This window comes from Lathamus discolor, chromosome 3 (assembly GCF_037157495.1).
Source record: "Lathamus discolor isolate bLatDis1 chromosome 3, bLatDis1.hap1, whole genome shotgun sequence".
Classification (NCBI taxonomy): Eukaryota; Metazoa; Chordata; class Aves; order Psittaciformes; family Psittacidae; genus Lathamus; species Lathamus discolor.
Genome location: NC_088886.1, coordinates 17,134,378 through 17,157,298, shown reverse-complemented (window position 1 = coordinate 17,157,298; position 22,921 = coordinate 17,134,378). Strand labels below are relative to the sequence as shown.

General features: G+C 55.9%; 1 protein-coding gene across 1 annotated transcript; it reads right to left on the bottom strand.

Moving 5' to 3' along the window:
* Positions 1 to 475: 475 nt before the first annotated feature.
* TRPM2 (transient receptor potential cation channel subfamily M member 2) lies at positions 476 to 19,607 on the bottom strand. Its single transcript, XM_065673790.1, has 33 exons — positions 19,531 to 19,607; positions 17,994 to 18,260; positions 17,568 to 17,653; positions 16,922 to 17,090; positions 16,279 to 16,459; positions 15,721 to 15,887; positions 15,130 to 15,310; positions 14,294 to 14,355; positions 13,921 to 14,121; positions 13,455 to 13,557; positions 13,094 to 13,215; positions 11,640 to 11,990; positions 11,038 to 11,175; positions 10,095 to 10,224; positions 9,642 to 9,787; positions 9,373 to 9,485; positions 9,036 to 9,249; positions 8,079 to 8,197; positions 7,578 to 7,710; positions 7,272 to 7,443; positions 6,601 to 6,784; positions 6,146 to 6,327; positions 5,872 to 6,004; positions 5,666 to 5,753; positions 5,018 to 5,105; positions 4,705 to 4,856; positions 4,147 to 4,223; positions 3,954 to 4,055; positions 3,540 to 3,626; positions 3,249 to 3,354; positions 2,603 to 2,704; positions 2,070 to 2,186; positions 476 to 1,820 (listed from the first exon to the last, which is right to left on the bottom strand). The coding sequence occupies exons 2-33, from the start codon at positions 18,186 to 18,188 to the stop codon at positions 1,695 to 1,697; spliced, it is 4,527 nt and encodes a 1,508-aa protein (XP_065529862.1). The 5' UTR covers positions 18,189 to 18,260; positions 19,531 to 19,607; the 3' UTR covers positions 476 to 1,694.
* Positions 19,608 to 22,921: the final 3,314 nt, after the last annotated feature.

The window sequence follows — 22,921 nt, the reverse complement described above, 5'->3', positions numbered from 1 at the left end:
GCAGCACAGCCGCGGGGGCTCCGCGCGAGTGGCAGCGCGGAGCCCTTCGGCGCCGTGACTGGGTGGTGCTCGTTCGGCTGCAGCAGGGCTCCGGTTCAGGGCTGCAGGGCTGGAAGCTCTATCAGCTGCTGTAAGGAGCGATTGCCTCTTCCCTGCCCAGCCATTCCCCTGGCCCTCCGCGCAGCATGGTGGTGGGCGACCATGAGCAGACATTGAGCAGGCCAAGAGCAATGGGAGAAGGCACGGTGCCACTGCTTTGGCACACAGCTTGTTTTCCAGCAGCTCCTCAAATTGACTCAAAATGTGTCCTGTCACCTCTGCAGCGAGTACTGGGAGTATGATTCTGCAAGCAGAGTGAGTCTGTGCAACAGGAGCACTCCAACTGGGCTCATTTTGGAAGTGTGCTCCGAATACGGCCCCCAGGAATGCTCCCTGATCAAACACCATAACGGACCGCAAGCCTTTAGTTGTTTAATACGTGGTTTATTGAGCTGGGTTGAATAAATTGCCAGTCTGACACCCACCCCTCCCTCACCAAGCCCCAGTGCGTCACCAGTGAAACCACAGTTGTGCTGTGGTGGACACCAGTGCGGAAGAATAGCCCTGGCTGGCCAGTATCTGATCCATTGGGAGAGGGTGGGGGAACTGCGATCCCACCCCAAGCAGTCCCAGGTATAATATGCCACCATGGGGCTGGTCTTGGCTGTCGAGAGATGTCTCCACTGTGCCTTGTTCTCCCATGGCAGGCACAAAACAAGTGAGTGAAAGACCCCTTGAGAGCAGAGATGTCTGGGATGGACAAAATGATGTCCTCTCTCCTGTTTTTAGCTGCCCAAGGGACTGCAGGGTATGGATCACCTGGGTCCCAGCAAGCTGTCCCTTTCCATCCATGTGCACAAGGGGATGGGGCAGGCAGGTGACATTTAGCTGGTGCCTTGGCTCAGACAGCAGGAAGTTCAGCTACAACATGGTGCTCAGCATACACATGCAGGATCACATAACAGTATGGGACATGGGGACTGGACCTCTGTGAAGCTATGAAGCCACGGGTACATAAGCCAAGAGCAGCTCACACCTTCACAAGTGCTGGATCACACATCACAACCATGTTGTTATGTCTGAGCAACCAGAGATATGGGGACAGCTGCCACAGGACTGACTTGCATGACAGCTAGGACCTTTAGGTGTGAAAGTTCCCAATCCTTCTCCAGGGCAGTCCTCCAGGAGCTGTGGTGATAGGGCTTCCAGGGTGCAGAGCAGGAGCAAGGGAGCAGAGGTGCCCTATGGATGTCCTGTATAGAGGTGTGGTTGGGATTGACAAGTCCCCAGTGCCCACACTGGAGCAAAGCACACGTGGGAACTGAGAGAAGGAACACCTTGCAGGAACAGCCCTGTGGCTCTGCTTGGCCCAAGCCCTGGGCTAGTGCTGTGGTTGATGTGGAAGCACCAAGACACAGGCTGGGGCTGATCCTGGTGGCTCAGGTGACTGGGATGCTGTGTAGGCACTGCCCAGACAGCCCCTGTCCCCGGCTAGTGGGGAGAGGACAGTTTTTGTCCCAGAGACCTGCAATGTACATTCATGGAGGCAACCAAAGTACCTGGTCTCCAGTCTCACAGGTGAGCTGGGGTAGGGCTGCAGGTCCCAACCAAACCCTGGTCTGGGGCAGCAGGAGCCCTGGCCTGTGTCTGAGAACTCAATAGTAGGCATCAAGGAGAGTTGAGACCTTGTGCAGGAGCTTCTTGTGGTTTGCGTGCAGGGGGATCCTCTTGTCCAGCACCTGCCAGCGGATGCACAGCTCCGGATCACAGCCCTGAAGGAACTAGAAGGGGACCAGAGGCACGATGTATGCACTGCCAGTGAGGAGCCATGCCAGACATGCCCAACTGCACCTCCAGTCCCCAGCCCTCTCTTTTTGGGGCCCCTGTTGCAGTGTCACCCCATATTCATCCCCACGTGCTTCTTCCACTGCATGCAGCTGGAGAACCCCAGTCCTGATGAGGCTGAGATGTGGGTCTGGAGATGTGGCTCCCCAGAGAGCTGGGTCAGGGAGTTGCAGAAAGACCCATACCGAGTTCAGCCGCTTCATCTCCACATCGTTCTGGCTGTTGAAGTGCACACTGACAGCGACTGTCTCAACCCAGGCGTTATCTGTGTTACGGGGGTCGTCGAGATACCCCTTGTGTACCTGCGCACAGTGAAGGAGTGCAACATGAGCAGAGGCCTTAGTACCTATCTAGGTGAACCCACAGGCAGTGGTGGGGCATTGTGCCACAGATCGTTTGCTCTTCTAGAGATCAGCACCCTGTTACCACTGCAGCTGGAGCTGTGGAGAGCAGTCACAGCAGGCACAGACACTGGTGTGTGCGGCCCATCCCCATGATCCCTGAGCTGCCTGCGTGCATGGTGTGAGACTATTATAGTGTGTTTCCACCTCCCCGAGTCATCCCTCCCCAGTGGGAGCACTGGCCAAGGGGTGATGCATCCTGCCCCTGTACCCTGGGGACACCCATGTGCCCCTGTAGCACCATGATGCCCACATGTCCCTTTACTGTTGTGATGCCCACATGTCTCTGTACCACTGGGACACACACATGCTCCCACCTCAGTGCCTTGTTTCAGCAAGTTCTGGAACTGGGGCCAGAATTCCCGGCGCAGGATCCACTTCAGCTTCAGTGGCAACGTCTCACCCGGCTCCAGTGAGCCCTGTGCCAAAGCAGGTGTCAGACGTGCAACCTGCCATTAGCCCAGCCCAACCTCCTCACTGGCACCAGCCTGGCCATCAGGCAGTTGCCACCACTGCAGAAGATGCCACAAGCTCTGGTGGGGGGAGCAAGCAGCAGTGATTCCTCTTTCCTTCCCTTTTCCCCTCCCTCACCCACCAGAAGTCCTCAGCTGTGCCCAGGCAGATATCTGAGTTTGCCTGATTCAGCCCCTGGAATTTTCTCTTGGAGGACTCTATGCCAATGGCTTCACATGCCCACATGAATGACATGTGAGAACTGAAGCCATGGGGCAGAAGCAGGAGGCAGTGGGTCAGGGTGGGGGTCTGTAACAGGACCGCCGCTCACCCAGCACCACTGGCAGCACAGCCCTGCTGGCAGATGCTCTGCAGGAAGGGCAGAGGTACCTCCTTGGACAAGGCTGTATCTCCTGCCTGTGTTCCTCCCTTTTCTGCAGGACATCCAGCTCTCAGCTGGCCCCATCTCCCCAGACCCTTCCAAATCAGCTAGTTTCTACCAGCTCTTACCCCAGGCAGAGCCCAGACATCCGACAGCGGGTACTGCGCTACAAGGACTTCCAGCATCTTCTTCAGGCTCTTCCTTATAATGGACCCATCCAAATTCCTCCTCCACCTGTGAGAGAGGCCCCTGTTGTGCTGCAGCTGGACTCAGCTCCCCCCTGCTCAGCAGTGGTTGAAAGGGCAGGGGTGGGTTTTGCCAGGTCCTGGTCTCTCTCCAATGGCTTTGTGCCCCCTTTTCCACGCCGCCTCCCCAGCTCTGTCCTGGAGCAGGACACCTCTCTGCCCTCATACACTCACCGGGTCACGATGGGGTGCAGGGCATGGTTGGGACCAAAGCAGTGCAGCCTCCCTCGGCCTCGCAGGCCCGTCCTGCCCATGGGGTTCCTGACAGGAAGAGAGCGAGTATGCTGCGATGGTGACGGGGACCATGTGTGCACCCATCATGCTGATAAAAGCCCTGTACTGCTCCCCAGATTTCCCACCAGTGCACTGCACCTCTTCTGGACACTGGAGTTTTTTGAGGGGCAAGGTGGGAACAGTCATGAGGATGACGCATGCCACTATCCCTGCCCCACCATTACCTGTAGGGAAGTGGGAAAGGGATGAGTGCATCTAGGCCATACTGAATCCTCTGTCTCCCTGGTGCTTTGCCTACAACCTGGCACCCCATCTCCCACTAAGCCCACCTGCCCCCATGATGGATGCACTCACAAAGGCAGCCCATCCTGCACAGTGTAGAGGCCATGGAAGCTCTGCCGGTCGATCAGCCCGTCCATGGTGTTGTAGTTGATCTTCAGGAGAGATTCCAAGGAGCTGGGGGACAGGAGGCAGCCCGGCAGGCAGGGCTGGCTGTGCCATCCGGGGGAAGGGGCAGAGGAGGAGGGAGCCACAGGGGAACACTCACAGGCTGAACGGGTCCTGCACAGCCATGTCCTTGTGCTCAGCAGAGTAAGTGGGAGGGTCGTATAGTGCAAAGTCCACCTGCAGAGCATATGGCATATCAGGGCCCCTGGAGACACTTTCTGCCCCAGTCCCATCCTCTGCCCAGCTTGTGGCATCACCTCCTGAGGCATGTAGGGCTCCAGGCCCTGCCTGGGGACTGAGCTCAGGGTCCTGGCTGGGGGGTTGGTGCCTCTCACTCATGCCCCTGTGGAAGCCAGTGTCAGATCTGTCCCTGACCATGAGCCAGACCTGACTCAGGAAATGCAGAGGTGGCTGTACCCTCTGCTTCCTAACCAAGCACCATCAGGTATCCCTAGCGCCCCAGATCCCAGAAGGAACTATGCCTGTTCACCTCCCCTTCTCCCTGGCAGTCTCAGCAGCTGCTCCAGGAAGCCCCTTGTCCGAGGGCTGGGAACAACAGGAGCTCAGGTGTGACACGGGGTCTGTTCTTCCCACCACCGTAAGGATCTGCCCCATGGTGCCCCGTACCAGCCCTGCTGCCCAGGACCACAGCTCCTACCTCCCAGGGCACCTTCTCATCCGGCACAGGGAAGCGGCGGGTGTGGGACCCTGGGTACAGCAGGTTTCGGGCAAGCACATGGTACGGGGACTGGCTCTCCTCGGGTTTCCTCTCCAGGTCAAACTCCTTCGTCTCCAAGGCTTTTCCTGAGCCTGTGAGGCAGACACAGACAGTGAGGGCCAGCAAAGCAGGGTGCTGAGCCTGGTGCTGTGAACTGTGGCTCTGCTGAGGGGGCTGGCTGGGCTCCCCATGGGGATGCTGCTGACCCCTGGGCTCCCCCGGTGCTGCTGGGATGGAGATGGTCTCCGCTTACCTGCAAAGGGCACATCCTCGCCCGCGCTGAATCCGTGGTCCTGCAGCGCCTGCATTATCCACCTGAGGGCCTGTGCGCTCTGATGCACCTGTGTGTGAGAGCAGACGGTCACCCCCCAGACCCTCCCCGCACACCAGGCTCCCTGCTCGTGTGGAACAGCTCCACAGGGAGGGGACAGAGAGTGCCCCATGTCCAGAGGTCTGGAGGGTCCTCCTGGGATAAGAAGGGCTGCGTCAGATCTAACTGCTTAGGTGACCGTGGGAGCAAGAGGCTTATCCCAGCACTTTGCACCTTCATCCTGTTCATTTTGGAATCAAACAGAACATTTCCCATAACCCTTTTTCTCTCAGATGTTATTGTCTTTACAGAACAACAGAACAGTTTGTGTTGGAAGGGACCTTAAAGCTCACCCCGTTCCAGCCCCCTGCCACAGGCAGGGACACCTCCCACTAGACCAGGTTGCTCCAAGCCCTGTCCAACCTGGCCTTGAACACTGCCAGGGATGGGGCAGCCACAGCTTCTCCGGGCACCCTGTTCCTGTCTGAAGGGGCATTGATTCAAAGGAGCTCTCTCTTGCGCTCCGGGTCCGTTGACTGAGCCCCTAGAAAACCCCACTTTCCTTACGGAGTTGCTCAGCTTTTGCCTCACCTGGTCTTCCAGAGAGGTCAGCCTCTGCTCCACCAGCCCCGTCCTCTTCACCCGGTCCAAGTGCAGCAGCTCTGCCAGTATGTCAACCCTGGAGGGACAGTGCAGACAGGAACCCCCTCAGCAGCCACCCTGGCTCTGATCCCATCTCCTCCCTGCCTGGGACGCTGGAGGACCGAAGTATGTCCCTATCTCAGGAATGCTGGTACCTCTGTGCAATATCTCGGATCTTTTGCTCTGTGTTCTGCTTCTCCTGGCACTGCTGGTTCTGCAGGTAATTCTCCTTCAGGTACATCTCCCAGGAGAGGAGGGCAGCTTCTTCGTTCTTCTCCAGCTTCTCTTCTGCCCCGGGAAGGAGTTGTCAGACCCTTGGGCACCCCAAACCCCAGTAACACAGCCCAGACACCAAGCCGTGTGCTTTGGTGCATAGTGCCATGCACCAGGAAAGGGGCGAAGGGCAGGAGGGGAGATGCTGGTCCTCACTGAGCTGCCTGTGGCACGTGGCTGGCCGGCGGAGCAAGCCTCGCTGGACCAGGATCTGCAGGTGGTTGAGGAGGATGAAGGGTGGAGGCGCAGGCGGGCGGCCGTGGTACTCCTCAATCAGGTCGTGCCGCTGGAACTTCCAGATCTGGTCCGTGTGCTGCTGGACCTGCTGGAAGGTGTAGCTGGGGCAGAGCCCCGGTGTCAGCCATGCCATGGGATTGAGAGGGCATATACTGTCTGTATAGTGCCCCAGCTCATACCAGGCTCCCTGTTCAGCCCTGGCCTGCACCTGCTGCTTCCACCATATCTATAGCCCCCCTCAGAGCACTCCTATGCTCTGGTCAGCATGTGCCCCAGGACCCTCATTGTGCTTTCTCAGTGTGCAGTGCCCTGGCCATGGCCACACCTGCAAACAAGGCTTCACTGTCAGGCCCATGGGGCCAGGTCAGACTCACTTGAACATGGCGATGAGGAGGTTGAGAAGGAGGATGTTGGTGAAGAGCAAGTACAGGCACAACAAGATGACTGTCAGCCAGTCTGGGAAGATGGGTTTCTTGTTGTCCTCATTTGTCTCTGGGCACTTGGGCTTGTAGGGATCAGTCCCATTGGGGCTGCACTGGTCGATATTGAAGTTGACGCCTGCAAAGGAGCACAGCATGACTCATGGCAGTCAACCCCTGTGGTGTCTCAGGGAGCACCCTGTGCTCTCTGAAAGAGGCCAGCATCAAGGGAGCTTAGCACCAGACACAGATCTGACCTCAGATCTGCATCATGCCAGGTCCTCCACTCACTGCCACCAGCTTTGCAGCCGTGGCACTGAGCTGGATAGACCTGTGGTCCTGTGCCTTTGCTAGTGTGCTCTCTTGACTGCTTGTGCAGGTGCGTTTCCTGGGTTTGCATTGGTGGCAACAATACCACCAATGTGTGGTGGAGCAGGGCTCCATCCCCATGCCCTGTCATCGCTCCCTCCTGGCCTGATGTTGTTCCTGGAGAGGAGCCCTGTGCATGACTTCCATGGGCCAACAAGGCAGGAGCTGGGCATGCTGCAGCATGAGCTTGGTACTCCTAAGCTTTGTCACAGCCACTCCGGTCGTGCCACATGCAGTCACAGGCCAGTGTTCCTTACCATCGATGTAGGAGGGAATCTGCCCAAAGATGGTCAGGTAGGAGTGGTAGACCACGCCGCGGAAAAGCCACTCCACACGCTCCTCGTTGTGAATAAGGATGGCCTGCTTGGCAACCCCAAAGGACACAACCCACACTGCCAGCAGGAAGAGGAAGAAGAAGACATCCTTCATCTGCAAAAAACAAAGGGGAAGCAAAACTGTGTCTTGGAGCAAGCCCCACTCCAGGATCAGATTAGGGTGACACTGGTGGCAGGCATCCAGCTGCTGTAGCTGATCATCCCTGCCGGATGGAGGACGGCTCTCACCATGCGCTTCACAATGATGATCTTGGGCCCCAGCGTTTTACTGACAGTGAAAATGTGCATCAGACGCAGGCAGAAAATGGTAAAAGCCAGTGACAGAATGATGCGCCCAGGATATAAAGTTGACGGGATCAGCCTGGGCACGGAAGAGAGGAAAGCGAACATCTCAGTGCCACCAGTGTTGGGGTTTCTCTGATCTCACAGCATCACATTTCTGCAGTACCAGTGAGCTTCCCAACCAGTTTGGAAAAGACCTTTGAGATCATCAAGTCCAACCATTCCCCCAGCACTGCCAAGACCACCAATAAAGCATATCACCGAGGGCCTCATCTACACGTTTTTGAACACTTCCATGGACAGTGGCTCTGGGCAGCCTGTTCACTTCCCTGGGCAGCCATCCTCATTGGCCTTTGAAGATATTGCAATTAAAAAATGTTCACAAATCTCACATTGGTTTTGTAGCCCGCAGCTGTGGCTTGAGCCACAAGCGGCTCTGCAACTCACCTGCAAGTCAGCCCTGTGATAAAGACTAGGATGGCGCAGATATCCAACCTATTCCAGAAGTCCTTGAAGTACAGGGAAGCCATTTTCACAACCCCAAACCCGTCTGGATCATACAATAGCTGTTGGGAAGAGAAGAGGAATTGGTATTTCAGTGAAAGCCTTGTTAGATACTCACGTGCCTTGTAGTGGGGAGGGACCGCACAGATGTGCTGGCCATCACTGGACCCTCTTGCTTACCCAAAGTTAACCTTTTCTACAGGGATATAGCAGGAGCATGGGGATAGGCAAAGATAAGGGGCTTTTTATAGAATCATAGAATCATGGAATAGTTAGGGTTGAAAAGGACCTCAAGATCATCTAGTTCCAACCCCCCTGCCATGGGCAGGGACACCTCACACTAAACCATCCCACACAAGGCTCTGTCCAACCTGGCCTTGAACACTGCCAGGGGTGGAGCACTCACAGCCTCCCTGGGCAACCAATTCCAGTGCCTCACCACCCTAACAGGAAAGAATTTCCTCCTTATATCCAATTTAAACTTCCCCTGCTTAAGTTTTAACCCGTTAAGTTTTAACCCGTTACCCCTTGTCCTGTCACTACAGTCCCTTTAGTCAGATGAAGAAAGGCACTGAGATGTCGAAGCAAACTGAATATCAAGCAAAGCCTGAGAATAAATGCCCAAGGAAAGAGGTGGTCCTTCCAGCTCCTAACGCTTTCAGCTCAAAACAGCATGTCTTTCTACAGGTACCTGGCCAGGCCAGACACAGCCAAGAAGGTTCTCTGGCCTCAGAGATGGGGGGATCTGGCAGTCCCCTGTGCTGGGACCTCTGTGAAGGGATGGTGACATAAGAAGCAACTTAGGAGCATGAGCTACACAGGACCTTCCGTAAGCACACAGAGGGTGTCTCTCTCCCTCACCTCACCTCCTCTCAGCCCCTCCTTCTGCCTGCCCCGTACCTGTCGGGTCTCCTCGCACACCAGGGAGAAGAGCCAGAAGTAGAGGAGGTACTCCCACCAGGATGGCACCGGCTGGAAGTCAACCATCAGGACATAGGCAAAGAGCAGGAGGAAGGTGAAGTAAGAGAGGATGTTCATGTGGAAGATGACGACAGGCGCTGTGAAGAAGGCTCGGAGCCGTGTCAGGCAGCCCATTGGCTGCAGCCTCTTCTCCCTGTGAGGAAGAGGGGCTCAGCTGCCCAGGGAGATGCCACAGCAGTTTCTCCCAGCCAGCTGCAGGGCGAGGCTGGAGGAAATCCATGCCTTGGTGCACGCATGCCCCAGCAGCGAGAAGTACCTGAAGGCGATGAGGCCGGTGCAGAGGAGTGGGAAGAACAACATGCACGCAATAACCCGCCAAAGCCCGTTGTCCACACACATCTTCCCCCACCAGACTTTGGTTAGAAAGGCCTGTGAGGAGGGAGGATCTGGTTACAGGAGCAAGCCTGCCTGCCTGTCAGAGAGGGGCTGAAGGACAGAGCCCCACTTCTGCCAACAAGGAGCCCTGGATCAGCGGCAGGGGACACTTAGGCACTTCCCCTCCATGCACCACTGCTGCGAACCCACCTGGACCCCCCCATGGGACACAAAATTCATGTTCTTGGCCTCCAACGCCAGCTGCAGGCAGGTTGTCTTCCCCCACGCCTCAGAGACACGGGTGAGAAGCTTCTGGGCTCTCTCTTCATCCTTGCGGTAGCAGTCTGTGAACACGCCTGGCCAGGCAGGTACCAGGGAGACACGACTGAGCTGCTGGACCATCTTGGTGCTCAGCAAGGTGCCCACAGAGCCACCCTTTCCAGCAGGATCTGGACATTACACCACTCAGTGGCACCCTCTGTGCTCCCACCACCACCCAGGCACAGTGCTCGCAGCTCCACCACCCCAACCCTGATGAGGGGATCCCCATTTGGCATCACTGACCACAGACACCGCTCACCCAGACACCTCCTGCACAAAGCCAGCCAGCCCTCCCCGCAGGGTGCGAGAGCAGCTCCGCGTTGCTGGTCCCCTCCTGCTCACCGATTGCCTTCTGCTCATACTCCTCAGCCAGAGCCATCATGTCCTCCGTGGTGTCCGTGTCTTCCTCCTCCTTGGCCAGCTCCTTCAGGATTTTGCTGCAGGCCAGCGCGGCCGCCGTGCAGTCCTGGCTCTGGAGCAGAGGGGCCAGAGAGAGCATGGGGATCTGCGCCCTGTCCTGCAGGTCCCAGTAGTCCTGCCAAGCCCTCCGCAGCGCCCACAGGGAAGGAAGCAGGATGTCCCAGGCAGACTGCCGCTCAGCGTGGACAGCTTGCTGTGAGCTGTGCTCCTCTCTGGGTGCAGGGGCAGTAGGAAACCCACTGCCATGGGGAATCTGGGGTTAAGCATGCTCTCCTCGTGGAAAGCCTTGGGTGATGGGACAGTGTGACTGCACGGCACGGTCACTATGCCGCCAGCCACACTGCTTCTGTGTTTGAACTGGGGTGCTGTTTATGGGGGGAAGCCTTCTCCAGCTACTGTACCCCTGTGTCCTGCCTGCAGTGTACTGAACCCTCTCTCAGGTTTCGGAAGGAAGAGCACACTTCTGGCCCAACCCATCACCTCTGCCTACAGCATGTATTTTCATAGCATCATAGAATCACGGAATCGTTTGGGATGGAAAGGACCTTAAAGATCATGCAGGCTCAACCCCATGCAATGGGCAGGGACACTTCTGACCAGACCAGGTTTATCAAAGCTCGTCCAACTTCCTGGCCTTGAACACTGCCAGGGACGGGGCATCCTTGGCTGGGAAGGGGGGGATCCTGCCTCATGGTGTGGCTGGGGATGAACACCAGGCTCAACATTTGGCTGTGGGTCGGGCCTGGGCACTGCCATGGGCCGGCTCGCCTGCTGTCACAAATCCCAGCAGATGCAATCTTTCCTTTTGGGCCTGAGAGGTTTGGCTCCACCTGAGCCTTTCAGCTCGGACCAACAGCTGTGATACCTGGGCCCAGATGATTTCTGCCAGCTCCCTGTGGTTCTGGACCACAGCCCAGATGAGCAGGTCACGGACTGGGTCCATGGTGAAGGTGACTCGGCCAGCAGAGCGCTTGTAGAGGGACCGGAGACTTGAGCCCTGGACCTGCAAGGCACGCGAGGTCAGAGCTGCTACCCACCGAGGGGCTGCAGAGAGCAGGCAGCCCCTCAGCACAAAGCCACTCCCGACCCCTGAGTGCCTGCTTCCTCCATGCATGGAAGGGCCTTCGCTGCACATCGCAGGGTGGCCAAGCAGGGTGGCTGCCTGGAAATGCCACCTTTTCTAGGGCCAGGATCATGTGGGGGTGTGCCCAGCCTGTCCAGTGCACCCACCCCACTGGGTCCTGTCCACCAGCATCACAAGGACACACGGTGCTGCCGGTGTAGGAAGGTGGGAGTCACACCTGGAATAGGGGGCAAATGACTTGGGTAGGGCTTTAAGGGACTTTGAGTGTGATTCTTGAGCAGGCAAGAAGGCAGACACCCAGCTGCAACCCCCAGGATGGCTTCTTGAGCCCACAGTCCCCTCCCAAATGCAACCCTGCCACCACATCACCGGGAGATACGTACATTCAGGTTGACGTGTGGGACAGGGATGGAGAGCCGGGGCCGCTCTGTGTGCTTGGGCTTGGGGTAGAGAGGCTGTGTGGAGCAGCCCAGCAGCTCCCGCAGCACCTGGGAGACATGGTGCAGTTGGATTCTTGGCATCTTGGAGCTGGCCGTGTGCTCTCTCTCCTCCAGCAGGACCTTCTGCAGCTTGCTGTGGAACAGGCAGGATGATGCCATGTTGTCGTAGAGGTAAACCAGGGTGTCCCAGGTGACAAACTCCTTGAGGCGCACTCCCTGCTCCAGGAACAGCTTCACAAACTCTGGCTTGTTGGAGATCAGGGCAGCCGCCATCACGGGGTGGAGATCTGCGGGCTGGCAGGCCAGAGGAGAGGTGAGGGTCTCCATGGCCTCAGAGCAGGATTTCACCCCGCTCCTCACGCAGGGGGAAGATTTTATCCCTGAGCACACAAGGTGCTTCTGGGTGTGAGGGTGCAGATGGGAGGTACTGGGGCTTGTGGGGCATCTGAGAGATAGGGTTAGTATGCCCTCTCCTCTCAGCCGCCTGCCCCTGATGGTCACCCAGTTCAGCCTTTGTGGGGTTTTTCTTTCCAAGGCAACCTCTGTGTGTGTCCAGAAGTGAAAGCAAGCCCCGTGGGTAAGGGGGCACACGTTTGTCCTGGCAGGAAGGTACCTGCTGACCTTCTGACACAGCTTGGCTTCAGCTTCAGCTTTTCATACCAGCCACAGTGGTCCAGGACTGCAGTGTATGTAACAGCCCTGGCCTGCACCAGCTAATCTGAGAGCCTGCCTTGTCCTCCCTTCCTAACAAAGCTGTGGATCTCTCTCGATCTGTGTAGCTTTACACAGTTCCTAGTTCCCGCCAGCCCTTCCCAGTCCCACAGAAGGTATGGGGGCTGCCACAGCCTCACTTGTTGAATGAAACAGGAAAATCCCTTCCAAGTCCCACAGCCCCATCAGAAAGGACAGACATCCCTGCTCAGCTTTGACTTCCCAACAGCAGGATCCGGTGTGGGCTGGCAGACTGGCTTGTGCTGCTCACTGCCCCACTCTAGTGAGGTTTAAGCAGCGGAGCACCAGGTTGGATGAGATGAGCTTGACAATGTGTTGTGAGCAGCAAGAGGTATTTTTGGCTCTGGGTTGGTGGATCGTCTTTAAAAAGGCAGCGGTTTTGTCTAAAATAGCAGTTATCTTTGTTAACAACAACAGGCCAAATAGGACCTTTGCAAGTAATGATTTGCAGGGTGTGCTCACCTCTGCTTTGGATGTTTGAGGGCACATCTGAAAACAAAACAGATTAGGACCCCCGGCAATGTAGTGGGAGTTTAGGGTCCGAAAGCAACGCCCTCACACACTGTCCTTAGGCACAGCTGAGCTACCCTCAGTATCCACAGTCCGCAAATGGGACCTGACAAGCTGTAAGCCTGACCGGAGCAGTAGCACAGGTACTGCCTTACCTTCCACTCGTGGTCATCCGTGAAGATCTCACTGCGAGCAATGTCCACCCTGTTCCAGGCCACAGCTAACCTCAGCTGGTAGTCCCAGTTCTCACGACCGAAATTGTCCTGGTTTCGGGATGCTGCATGCAAAGAGCATGTGTCAGAACAGAGGATCGTTTACATGGTGAGAAGATACCACCTGAAAGCCCCCTTGGAGGCCTGGCCTTCTGTGGTAAGTATCCCTCCCCAGTCAGCTCAGCATCACGAGTTTCGGGGTCCTCCCTGGTGACCCCACAAGTCAAGCAGCTGCAGGAGGTGACTTGTGACCTCCATCTCATTCACCTCACCCCATCCTCCCAGGCAGCTCCCCACCCCTCACCTTTGAACAGGGCCTGAAGGATGGCCACATCCACGTCCTGCTGGCCATATTTGCCCTCTCTGAAAACAGTCAGGAGCTGCCGGCTCCGCACTATGTCTTGGATCTACAAGGAGAGCCATGGGCAAGCCATCAGCAGCTGCATCTCCTCCCTGACGCTTCCCACAGCCTCTGTCCTGTGTGGGGCAATTCCTTGCTCCTCTTGGGTTGCCTGCAGACCCCCTGTATCTCCCAGCCTGGCTGGGGTTGATCCCAAATGGTACCTCTGCCCAAAGGGAGCAGTCGTGGAGGGGCAGAGTTTGAGCCCTTCGGGTGCCCACCAGGACAATGCTGAGCATGGCTGGGGGTTGGCAGAGATGAGCCTAAACTTCACACTGGGAGCCTTCCTGTTCACAGGCAAGGAGCCCTGGGGTCCCCTTCAATCTCCACAAGCTCAGTGAGAGGAGCTGCCTGCCTGCACGAGGCTCACCTTCTTGGTCCACTCCACCACTTTGCCCTCAGTGAACTGCTCATAGGTGTCCCGGAAGAACAGGCTCAGCTTCTTCCGGATCAAGGCAATGGTTATCTTGGGCACAGGCAGGCTGGCCACTTGTGCAATGACATCGGCCACACGCCCAGACCCTTCCACAATCACACAGGGGGTCCCATTGGTGATGGCATTGTAGATGGTCTGCAACAGAGGGGGGAGGCTGGTCCTTGGTTCTGCCCAGAGACCAGCAGACCCTCTCTGAGAGCCACCCTGCTGCTCTGCAGCACTCCTGCGGCTGGTGTGGCACCATGGTGTGGCACCATGCTTGCACCAACACCTAAAAGCAGCACCCTGCGCAGGAGTAGTTCCTTACGTCGAGCGTCCCTGGGCCTCCTTCCAGCACCACGCACACAATGGGGATCCTGATGGCAACACCTGCAGGGAAGCAGAGCCCGGGATCACTTCCCTGTGGGGCACACTGCCATGGACCTGAATGCGGTCCCCTCTGAGCAGTGGGATGTGAAAGGCAAGGTGTGAATGTGAAAGGAGCGTGTGCATGTGTATTAGAACAGAAGATCATTTACGGCGGTCTGGCTCATTGGGATAAAGAACTCTGCCTGATCAGCCCAGCATCACAAGGTGTGGGGACCCTTTGGTGACCTGATAAGTCAATCAGTTGGCTCTTTGGTTTGTATCACTGAGGAAACAGGTTCCGCATTTATCATGACAATCCTCTCAAACTCCTTGCCTGGATCCTTCAGGGAAGCCACAGCCTCCTCTCTCAACAGAGGCCAGGATGGGCACCCATTACCAGCCTTGCAGTGCCTAAAGGGGCAGACAAGAAATCTGGAGGGGGGCTTTTTACAAGGGCCTTCAGTGACAGGACAAGGGGGAATGGCTTTGGGCTGACAGGGGAGATTTAGGTTAGACACAAGGGAAACATTCTTCCCTGTGAAGGTGCTGAGGCCCTGGCACAGGGTGCCCAGAGAAGCTGTGGCTACCCCATCCCTGGCAGTGTTCAAGGCCAGGCTGGATGGGGCTTGGAGCACCCTGGTCTGGTGGAAGGTGTCCCTGCCCGTGGCAGGGGGTTGGAACTGGGTGAGCTTTAATGTCCCTTCCAGCCCAAACCATTCTATGATTTTACCGATGGATGACCCCTCCCACCCTGTGCCCTTCCCTGCCTCAGACCTGGCTATGTGTCATTGTTACCTCCTTTCACCTTGGTCTGCTCCGAAATGAACTTCTCCAGTCTGGTCCTCAGGGGGATTTCCACCCCATACCTCCCGTGAGTCCCATCATCCACCAGGATGAAGTGGGAGTGGTTGCTGTCCAGGCATGACAGGCTGCCTTGGTTCTCCTCATCCAGTACATACTCTGCTGGAAAGCCACCCTGTAAGATGTAGAAGGAGAGACTCTGGAAGAAGCCTGCAGAGGTGCACCAGGTGCCCAGAGCAACCAGCCTGTGGGACAGGAACACTCTGGCCAAACAGCCATTCGTGTCCCCCCTGCAGTCCTCATGTCAGCCTTGCCCCATTCTTCTCTGTCTCTGCTCCACCTGCCCTCACACCCACAAGGGTCCTCTCAGGAGAAGGGCAGCACCTATAGAAGACACTGGGTAGGGTAGAGGGGCTTCTCAGCAAACACCGGCCTGGGACCATCACTCCTGGCGCAGCTGGGTTTCACCAGGGCTGCCAGCCACAGGCGCATCTCGAAGCACCCATTCCCACAACAGCTGGCAGGGCTTCCCCAGCAGACCGAGCACAGGCAAAGCAAATGCAGCTCTGGCTCTGCCTGGCTCACCATGGGGCAGATGAGGCTCTCCCGGTTGTACACGGTCCCCCAGGTGGCTATGCCGATGGTGACAATCTCGCTGTCCTTGTGGCCGCAGCTCAGGGTGAAGTCTCGCACCGCCTCTCCCACCTGTTTCATCACACCAGCGTGGGACCCCCCTGTGATGATCCAGGCCCCTGGGGGTCAGAGAGGGGCTTGGGAAGGGAGAAGCTCTGCCCACAGCAATCTCCTGGCATCCCCCTGTACGGCTGCAGGAACACCTCGGAGACGCTGCGTCTCCCAGGAGGTGTCCTGCCTGCCCACTACATCAAGCCCAGGCAGCAGAGGAGATGCCTTCTTTAGCACAGTGTTGCATCTGAAGCGCAGCTCCCTGTGAGCTTGTTTGCAGTGATTGAGTAAGAAGAGTCCATTTCTGGTGGTGGCAGACCAGATGGGGACCTACAGGCTTTCTGAACCAACTCAGTATCCCCAGAGTAGCCCAACTCACTGAACACAGTGAGTTAGCCATAGCCAGATGATGGGCCCCTCTCCCACTTCAATGGCGGGGAGAGCCTCTGCATCTCTTACCAGTGGTCTGGGCCACTTTGACTAGCCCTTGCCGGAAGATGTTCTTCAGCCTTGGTTTCATAATGAAGTTTTTGGCTCCCCCGGTGACTGAGATGAGCAGGTTGGGTGCATCGAGGCCCCAGTGATGTGTCATGAGGTGGTAGATGACCCATGGAGGGGTATCTGAGGAGACGCGTACATACTGCAAAAAGGAAGCATAAAAGGGTTTTGGGTAAAAACAACAGGGTCAGAGTAACAAAGCACCTCCACCACAAGTCTGCTGTCCCAGGGAAGAACCAGGGGCTTCCCATGCCGTTTCCCAGCAGAATCCTGTGCTGTTGCCCCAAGTCTTTGTGCATGACCCTGTTCCAAATCGCTTCCCTGGGACTGTGCATTCCAAAGAGAAACCTAAGGACAAGGAATAGCACTCCTTACAGCATGAAGGTCAGGCTCATGGTTTCAGAAATGCATTAGGTACAGGGCTGGGAGAGAGGAGGGATCCTGTCCCAACCCCATTCTTCTGCTTGGGTCAGTGTTGCTCTTGGAGCATTTCCACAATTCCCTATCCTCCTCCTATCCAGGAGGGGAATATTTGCATGTCATCTGCCATGGCAAGACCTGGACACTGTCTCCCCATGCACCACAGACAGGAAAACCAGATCACCTTTCCCATCTTCTGCCCCAGGCCTCTGAAGTGGATATCACCGAAGGCATCTGTTGGCATTTCCCGGATATGCGTTCTGGGGTCCCATTCCTTTCCCAGGAAGATGGGAGGTTTGGCAGCATCTTCCAGGTGCTGTTCTCTCAGGTAGCCACACTCACACACAATCCTCCTGGAACACACACCACCAGCTTTGATGGAAACCAGCTAAAGCTGGGAGGCTAAGCCCAGCTGGGCCACCCGCCTCAGCCCAGGCAGGAGGTGCTGGTGTTCTCCTTAAGAACACCAGAGGCACCAGCATCGCCCACCCAGCCCATCATCCAGTTCAAAGCTTGTGCAGAAACAAAGCTGTTTGGGGGGAAACTTAGCAAAAAAAGGTATTTCCACCTGTAGGGATTTAGGGGAGAAATATTAGGGTTGCTCTGGATGAGGTTTGAATGGAAATGACTGAGTGTGAAAGTATCAGAAAGGCTGCTCATGGGACATGGGATATCAGCCGTGTGCTGACACACAGTAGGGTGAAGAACCAGTGCAAAAGGAATTTGTGCCCCCCCCTTGGCACCAGCTCTCTTGACAGAAAAGTGGGATTTTCTGGTGCTGTAGCTTCATCACAAACACCCCTCCTGCTTTCCTGGACTGTCTGACTTACCCAGAATCTGACGTCTGGGAGCTTTCAACAAAGTAGGTGCACTCTTTCTTCCGGATGTTCTCAGGAATCCATGAGATGAGGTTTTCCTGAGGGAGCAGGAAGAGCAGCAAGAGGTCAGGATTCCTGCAAAGGGCAGAGGTTACACCAGGGGCTACACACTGTGGTGCTCAGAGCAGATCTGGATGCTTCTTTCAATGTGAAAGAAGAAAGCTCCATCACTACGTGCAAGGACAAAGCCAGGTCTAGGCACAGGACAAGAGATGAGGGCTGAACATTTAACCCAGATGTCTGGGGGTTTTCTGCCTGCCCCTAAAACTAAAGCGATCTGTTATTAATGCTCCCATTAATGAGTCCCTCGATAACTCGTTAACATTTTTCCATCATGTGTGGCCAACCATCCCCTCTTTCAGCACCTCCTGAACTTGCCTTTTCATTGCTGCCGCTGGGGAAATGGGCCTTCCGCCTGCTTTTTGAGACACTGCTACTGCTCTGCTGGAGGTTGGGGACCACCTCAAAGTCACTCATCTTCCTGGGGTGGGTGGCAGGGTCATCTCCTCTCTCAGAGCACACCTTGTTCAGTTCCGAGGGGAGCACCTTGGTGCACCGGCCACGCATGGCCATGGCTGCTGTGTCCTGAACCACTCAGCCTCCTCTCTCCTGTTCCTAGGATGGGAGGTTCTGAACATCTCCATCCTGAGTGCAGCAGAAAAGAAAAAGGTTACCCGTGAACATAAAGCACTGAGGCACCCTGTCCATCATTCCTGGTAGGAGAGGAGTCCATGGGACACCTGCCGGACCGCTGCCATGGGCCTGACACAGGGGCCACATGGGTGGTGAACCAGGCTCAGTGTGGATCATGCTGCCCCAGGGAAGCCCATCAGCCTCTGCACGTTAACCCCATCACACTGCCCACCAGCTCCACTGCCTGGCCATCGGGCTGCTCCACTGCCTGGCTGTCCATCAGTCCACAGCTCTTCTCACTTCATCCCCATTGCAGGCAGCTGGGACATTTCTGGCAGCAGAGACAGCAGCAACCAGGTCCCAACACAAGTACACAGCCTCAGTTACCTTAGGAGCCAGAATTTGGCAGACTGGCTTTCTGCATCAGCACAACCCACCACAGATCTGATTGCTGGAGAAAGAGCTGTCAAAACAAGGTCAAACACACCCTTAGTTCTTGTTCCTGGTCCTCCAGGGCAAGGAGGCTGGTGGGGTTTGGGACATGGCCACAGGCAGCTCATAAACCCATGCAGGAGGGCTCTCACACCAGGTCCTCCATGGGCATCCCCAGGGTGAACAACTGTGCTGACAAAACCCCAGAATCACAGAATCCCAGACTGGTCTGTGTTGGAAGGGTCCTTAAAGCTCACCCAGTTCCAACCCCCTGCCACGGGCAGGGACACCTTCCCCTAGACCAGGCTGTTCCAAGCCCCATCCAACCTGGCCTTGAACACTGCCAGGGATGGGGCAGCCACAGCTTCTCTGGGCAACCTGTGCCAGGGCCTCAGCACCCTCACGGGGAAGGATTTCTTCTTAACGTCTAATGTAAATCTCCCCTCTGTCAGCCCAGAGCCATTCCCCCTTGTCCTGTCACTGCAGGCCCTTGTAAAAAGCTCCTCTCCAGATTTCCTGTCAGTCCCTTTAGGCACTGCAGCTGCTCTAAGGTCTCCCTGGAGCCTTCCCTTCTCCAGGCTGAATACCTGTTCTTAAGGCTTCTGGTCAAGGGCAGAGCATCTCCAGAAGCACCCACTGCCTTCCTCCATCTCCCCGCCTTGGGAGGGGGCTGCATTCCCGAGGGACCAGGGCCTGCCCCACTGCAGGCACCACAGGGGCCCTCATCCCAGGGGTCACCTCTCAGCTGCACAGGGTGGTCACAGAACCGACCAGGACAGCCCTGGCCGCAGCACTGAGCGCACGAACCATGCCCGCCCCCCTGCGTGACCGTCAGCCAGGCTGCCTGTACCTTGCCCACAGCATCCTCCCGCCGCATCACCAGCTTCTCCGCTCCTGTCCTAGGGATTCAGCCCCGTGTCCCTCTCCTCCGGCGGGTCATGTTGTCACTGGAGGCAGAGGCAGCGAGCGGAGAGCAGGGCAGAGCTGCCTGCAGAGAGGAGGAGATGGCAGGAGGCTGGCAGCTTCCCAGCGAATCAGGCTGCAGCAGCAGTCCCTGCTGAGCTGCTGCGGCCCGAGTGTGCCGGAGCGGCTGAGTCACGCTCCCGCTGCCTGCAGCACTGATTTCCTCCCGCAGCACCCCACTGCCACCAGCCCCACATGGGGCAGATGCCTGCAACCGAGCCCCTGGGGCAGATTCCACCTTCGGGGGTGCTCCGGGGATGAAGGGGCTCCAGCACTCCGGTGCTGTTGAACAGGAGCAGCAGCTCTGATGGAGGTTTGGGTGCGTCACGGGCTTGGCAAGTGTGATGAGAAATCCCTTCCTTAACTGTCAATTCTGATCAGGCTATAGTGGGAAAGTATACAGCCTGGTACAGTGGAAGGTGTGATTCTGTGATATATATATATATATAAACTAATATATATATAAATGTATTAGTTATACACTATGATGTGATGAGGTAGTGGAATTTTACTGGAGAATTTTGGTATTGTTCACGCTTAAGTAAAATAAACGAAAGGATAGCCTGGCCCTGGAAAGGACTTTGCTTCTAGGAAGCTTTGAGCAGACCATGATAAGCACAGACTGTTTCTCCATAAAGCATAACATAAAGCATAGCATAAAGCATAACGACAATGATGGTAACACCAGGATTCCAGCTGCTCTGACACATCCTTGAAACCCTACTGGCATCACCAGTGTCACAGATCAGTAACTGAGTAATCATAGAGTCACAGAACAGTTTGTGTTGGAACAGACTTTAAAGCTCACCCAGTTCCAACCCCCTGCCAGGGGCAGGGACACCTTACACTAGACCAGGTAATCAGAACAAGACTGACTCCAGGGACTCCTGATCAAATAGACAAGCAGCAAGAATGCTGCAGAAACAGAATGGCTTTGCCAGGTTTTACTGTGATTAGTAATTGGTAGTGTGGCTGTTAGAGATTAATTGTGCTGTACCTGAATGCTTGAAGGATATAAAAACCCTGTTTAAAGCCCCATTTGGGTGCCCCAGTTTGGCTGGGGCACTTCCATGAATAAATACTTACCCTTATAATTGTATGCTTTGAATCCAGTCTCTCACCTCTGTCAGCATGGGCCAGGCAGGACTTTGTGTAACACAAGCCCTGGGTGAGGACCCCCACTGTCACACACAGGCATCAAATGACTTCCAGCTTGTGCATCCCACCTCCCCATCTCAGGTTCTCTTTTTCAGTTTGCGACAGGGTCAGGTACTGGGGCAATGCATTCAACAAATAAATAGGGTCCAAAGGAAAAGTCAGTGGTGTGATCATGTCCTTTACGTTGCTTTCCAGCCAAGGCATATGAGTTAGCAGGGACCCTCTGTGCAATGAGTTCTGTAGTCCTGCATCCAGCTCTGGGGACCCTAACACAAGGGGGATGTGGAGCTGCTCGAGTGAGTCCAGAGGAGGCCACAAAGATGCTCTGAGGGCTGGAGCACCTCTGCTATGGAGACAGGCTGGGAGAGCTGGGCTTGTTCAGCCTGGAGAAGAGAAGGCTCCAGGGAGACCTTAGAGCAGCTTCCAGTGCCTAAAGGGGCTGACAAGAAATATGAAGAGGGACTCTTTACAAGGGCCTGCAGTGACAGGACAAGGGGGAATGGCTTTGGGCTGACAGAGGGGAGATTTAGTTTAGACACTAGGAAGAAATCCTTCCCTGTGAGGGTGCTGAGGCCCTGGCACAGGTTGCCCAGAGAAGCTGTGGCTGCCCCATCCCTGGCGGTGCTCAAGGCCGGGTTGGACAGGCCTTGGAGCAACCTGGTCTAGTGGAAGGTGTCCCTGCCCGTGGCAGGGGGTTGGAACTGGGTGAGCTTTAAGGTCCCTTCCAACCCAAACCATTCCATGATTCAATGATTCTGGTTTCCTTGAACAAGAGCAAACAGCTGAGACACTTCCCTAGGAGAACAGACGCCACTAATAAGGCAGTAAATAAAATCCATGTGCAGTGCTTTACAGTTCAGTTGTAATTAACTCTGCACTGCCAAAAGAACTAAAGCCGTAACTGCACATTAATTACACATTAATGTGAGCATTCATCCTCTCTCAGCTGGCTAGCTCTCTGGAGACCATGGCTTTTATTTCACTTTTGCATACGCCAAAACCACCGTGGCCCAGTGGGACCTGGGTGGAGCCAGAACACTGGGGCAGTTCCTGCTGCTCCTCCTAAAAGCCCAGTGTCCTGGGTTCAGCAGGAGCAGTCATTTTTCTCCTTCTTAGTAGCTGGAGCAGCACTGTGTTTTGACTTTTGGCCTGGGAACAGCGCTGATAACACGAATGTTTTAGTCTGACCAAGGACTTTCTGAGCCTCACGCTCTGCCAGGGAGGAGGGAAAGCCAGGAGGAAGCAGAGACAGGACACCTGACCCAAACTAGCCAAAGAGGTATTCCATACCACAGCACGTCATGCCCAGGGAGGTAACTGGGAGTTACCCGGAAAGGCTGGGGACTGCAGGGTTGGACGAGGTATCAGCTGGTGCTCGGCTGGGGGAGAGTGGGGTGAGTTATTGGTCGGCTGGTGTTGAGGTGTTACACTCTTTCCTCTTGTTATTTCCCTTATCATTATTGGTGGTAGCAGCAGTGATTTGTGTTATACCTTAGTTACTAAACTGTTCTTATCTCAACCCATGGGAGTTGCATTCTTTTCGATTCTCCTCTCCGTCCCTCCAGGAGTAGAGGGAGGGAAAGAAGGGGGGGCAGTGAGAGAACTAGCTGCACGGTTGGGTTTAAACCACGACACCCAGCAAGGCTGAAAGTGAATCCTGGCAAGTTAACATCTATTTGCGACAGCAGGAAGAGCAAGGTAAGAGTATGAAGGACTCCACTGCTCTCCAGGGACTGTGCTCAAACACACACAACCCATAATAGAGGTCAAATTCAAGCCAATCGATGTTTGGGAATGCTTTACGCTGCCAAACCTGCCAGCACCACGGAGCCACGCTGGATCACTCCCTTGCTCCGGGTCTCTCCCAGCAGTGCCCCTGGCTCTTTGGGAGTCCCTGTTCCTGCTGGGGCTCAACTCCATCCTCCCAGAAGCCACCATGGTGCTGTCCTGGTGTGGCTGCTGCTGCTGTGGGTGCTGGATGAGGAACCTTGCTGCAGAGCAAGGAAAATGTCTCCATCCTTGGTGAAAAAGCATTCAAATGACTTGGCAAGGGAGAACACATGCTCTGGTCTGCCAGGGTTAGGGGCTCTCTCTTGCATCTTACCCCCAGTACCCCAAAG

Coding starts and splice junctions, on each gene's coding strand:
- TRPM2 (XM_065673790.1), bottom strand. CDS start 18,188: ATGGCCATGCGTGGCCGGTGCACCAAGGTGCTCCCCTCGGAACTGAAC. Junction 9,486..9,641: donor TGTCCCATGGGGGGGTCCAG/GTGGGTTCGCAG, acceptor CCCTCCTCACAG/GCCTTTCTAACCAAAGTCTG. Junction 7,444..7,577: donor TCATCATTGTGAAGCGCATG/GTGAGAGCCGTC, acceptor TGTTTTTTGCAG/ATGAAGGATGTCTTCTTCTT.